The 1,200-nt window shown below is 50.8% G+C and overlaps 1 protein-coding gene across 1 annotated transcript; it reads right to left on the bottom strand.

The window, feature by feature from the left end:
* Positions 1–774: 774 nt before the first annotated feature.
* Positions 775–1,167, bottom strand: Pmar_PMAR028954 (hypothetical protein; the record flags this gene model as incomplete). Its single annotated transcript, XM_002787952.1, has 1 exon — positions 775–1,167. A coding segment is annotated over one exon (393 nt), but the record flags the coding sequence as incomplete, so codon positions are not given.
* Positions 1,168–1,200: the final 33 nt, after the last annotated feature.

Raw genomic sequence — 1,200 nt, 5'->3', positions numbered from 1 at the left:
TCAAGAAAAACGCACAATAATCGCATTTGCATATCAAATTGGCACGCACTGTAGCTCTGCGCTGTTAAGACTCGCAGTGCGAGTCACACCGTGTGTACCATCGGCGTCGGCGCGCATTAGCCCCTGAGAGAGGCGATCTTTCAAATTCGAAGGTTGCATGGTGTTCAGCTGCCGGAACTCAGCATATCTGGCTTGCTCTTATTCAGAGGAGGGCGCACTTTCCGCTGAGCCCTGAGGGCTCAGCGCTGCATAGACTTCATCTCTAACGACGTTCTAATGAGCGATTAAGACAAATTGACACTCTTCGATTCGACAGCACAGAGGGCTGGCGCTTGCCTGCGATTTCGGCGGAAGCTCGTCAAATTCACGGGAATTCACTTGGAGGATGGGGACCTCTGCTCAGCGACAGGGATAGTTCCTTCAGTACTGATTGAGACTCTCAATTTGAGAGAGACTACCGTTGAAGCTTCTCCTCCCAGCCACGATCGCTAATATGTCGCCACCACCGAGATGGAGCTTGATGCTTCGAGCTTTCAACGGGAGGTGTCTGGGAACTCAGGAACGGCACCTAGCCGTGGGGTGAAGAGCGGAAGACGCTGTTGATAGTGCATCACGAGCGAAACAAGGGACTTCCTGAATTCGTTGCTGAATCTCATCCGCGACTTCGGGAAAGCCAAGAACATGCCGTATAGCACCGTTTGGGCCACAGAGTAGTAGAACCTCTAGATGACAGCAGTCCTGATTCAGGCGGTCTGAAAAGTAGGGAGTTCCCACCTCGAAAAAGAATTCCCGTCGACTGGGCTTGATATTGTCCAATAGCCGCACGTAGTTCCGGAGCCTCATCCTTCGCTGGTGCCCGGTTGTGGCTCTGTAAGATATCATACGCCTGGTAAATATCCTTCATGGCAACGTCCAAAGTTAATGCCTCGTCGAGCTCTTCCCAATGGGTGACGTTGGACTCGAGATAGACTGTATCATTCTCGAAGGTGTTAATTCCCAAGAGCTTCACAATCTGTTTGTGATCCTTGTCAAGATAGAGAACCCAAGCGTTAGTGATCACACCAGTCTGAGCGAGGGCAGTGAAGTTGAGACCCGATTTGGGATCGACACCTTCTACTCCACTTGTGACCCATTTGTTCAGCTTCTGTCCACCTTCATCTACCAAACCTTTATAGACCCAACCATCATCCTCAAGCGTAA

This window comes from Perkinsus marinus (assembly GCF_000006405.1).
Source record: "Perkinsus marinus ATCC 50983 genomic scaffold scf_1104296929058, whole genome shotgun sequence".
Taxonomy (NCBI): domain Eukaryota; phylum Perkinsozoa; order Perkinsida; family Perkinsidae; genus Perkinsus; species Perkinsus marinus.
The sequence above is the reverse complement of the archived record's forward strand: the minus strand, read 5'-3'. Positions and strand labels throughout refer to the sequence as shown.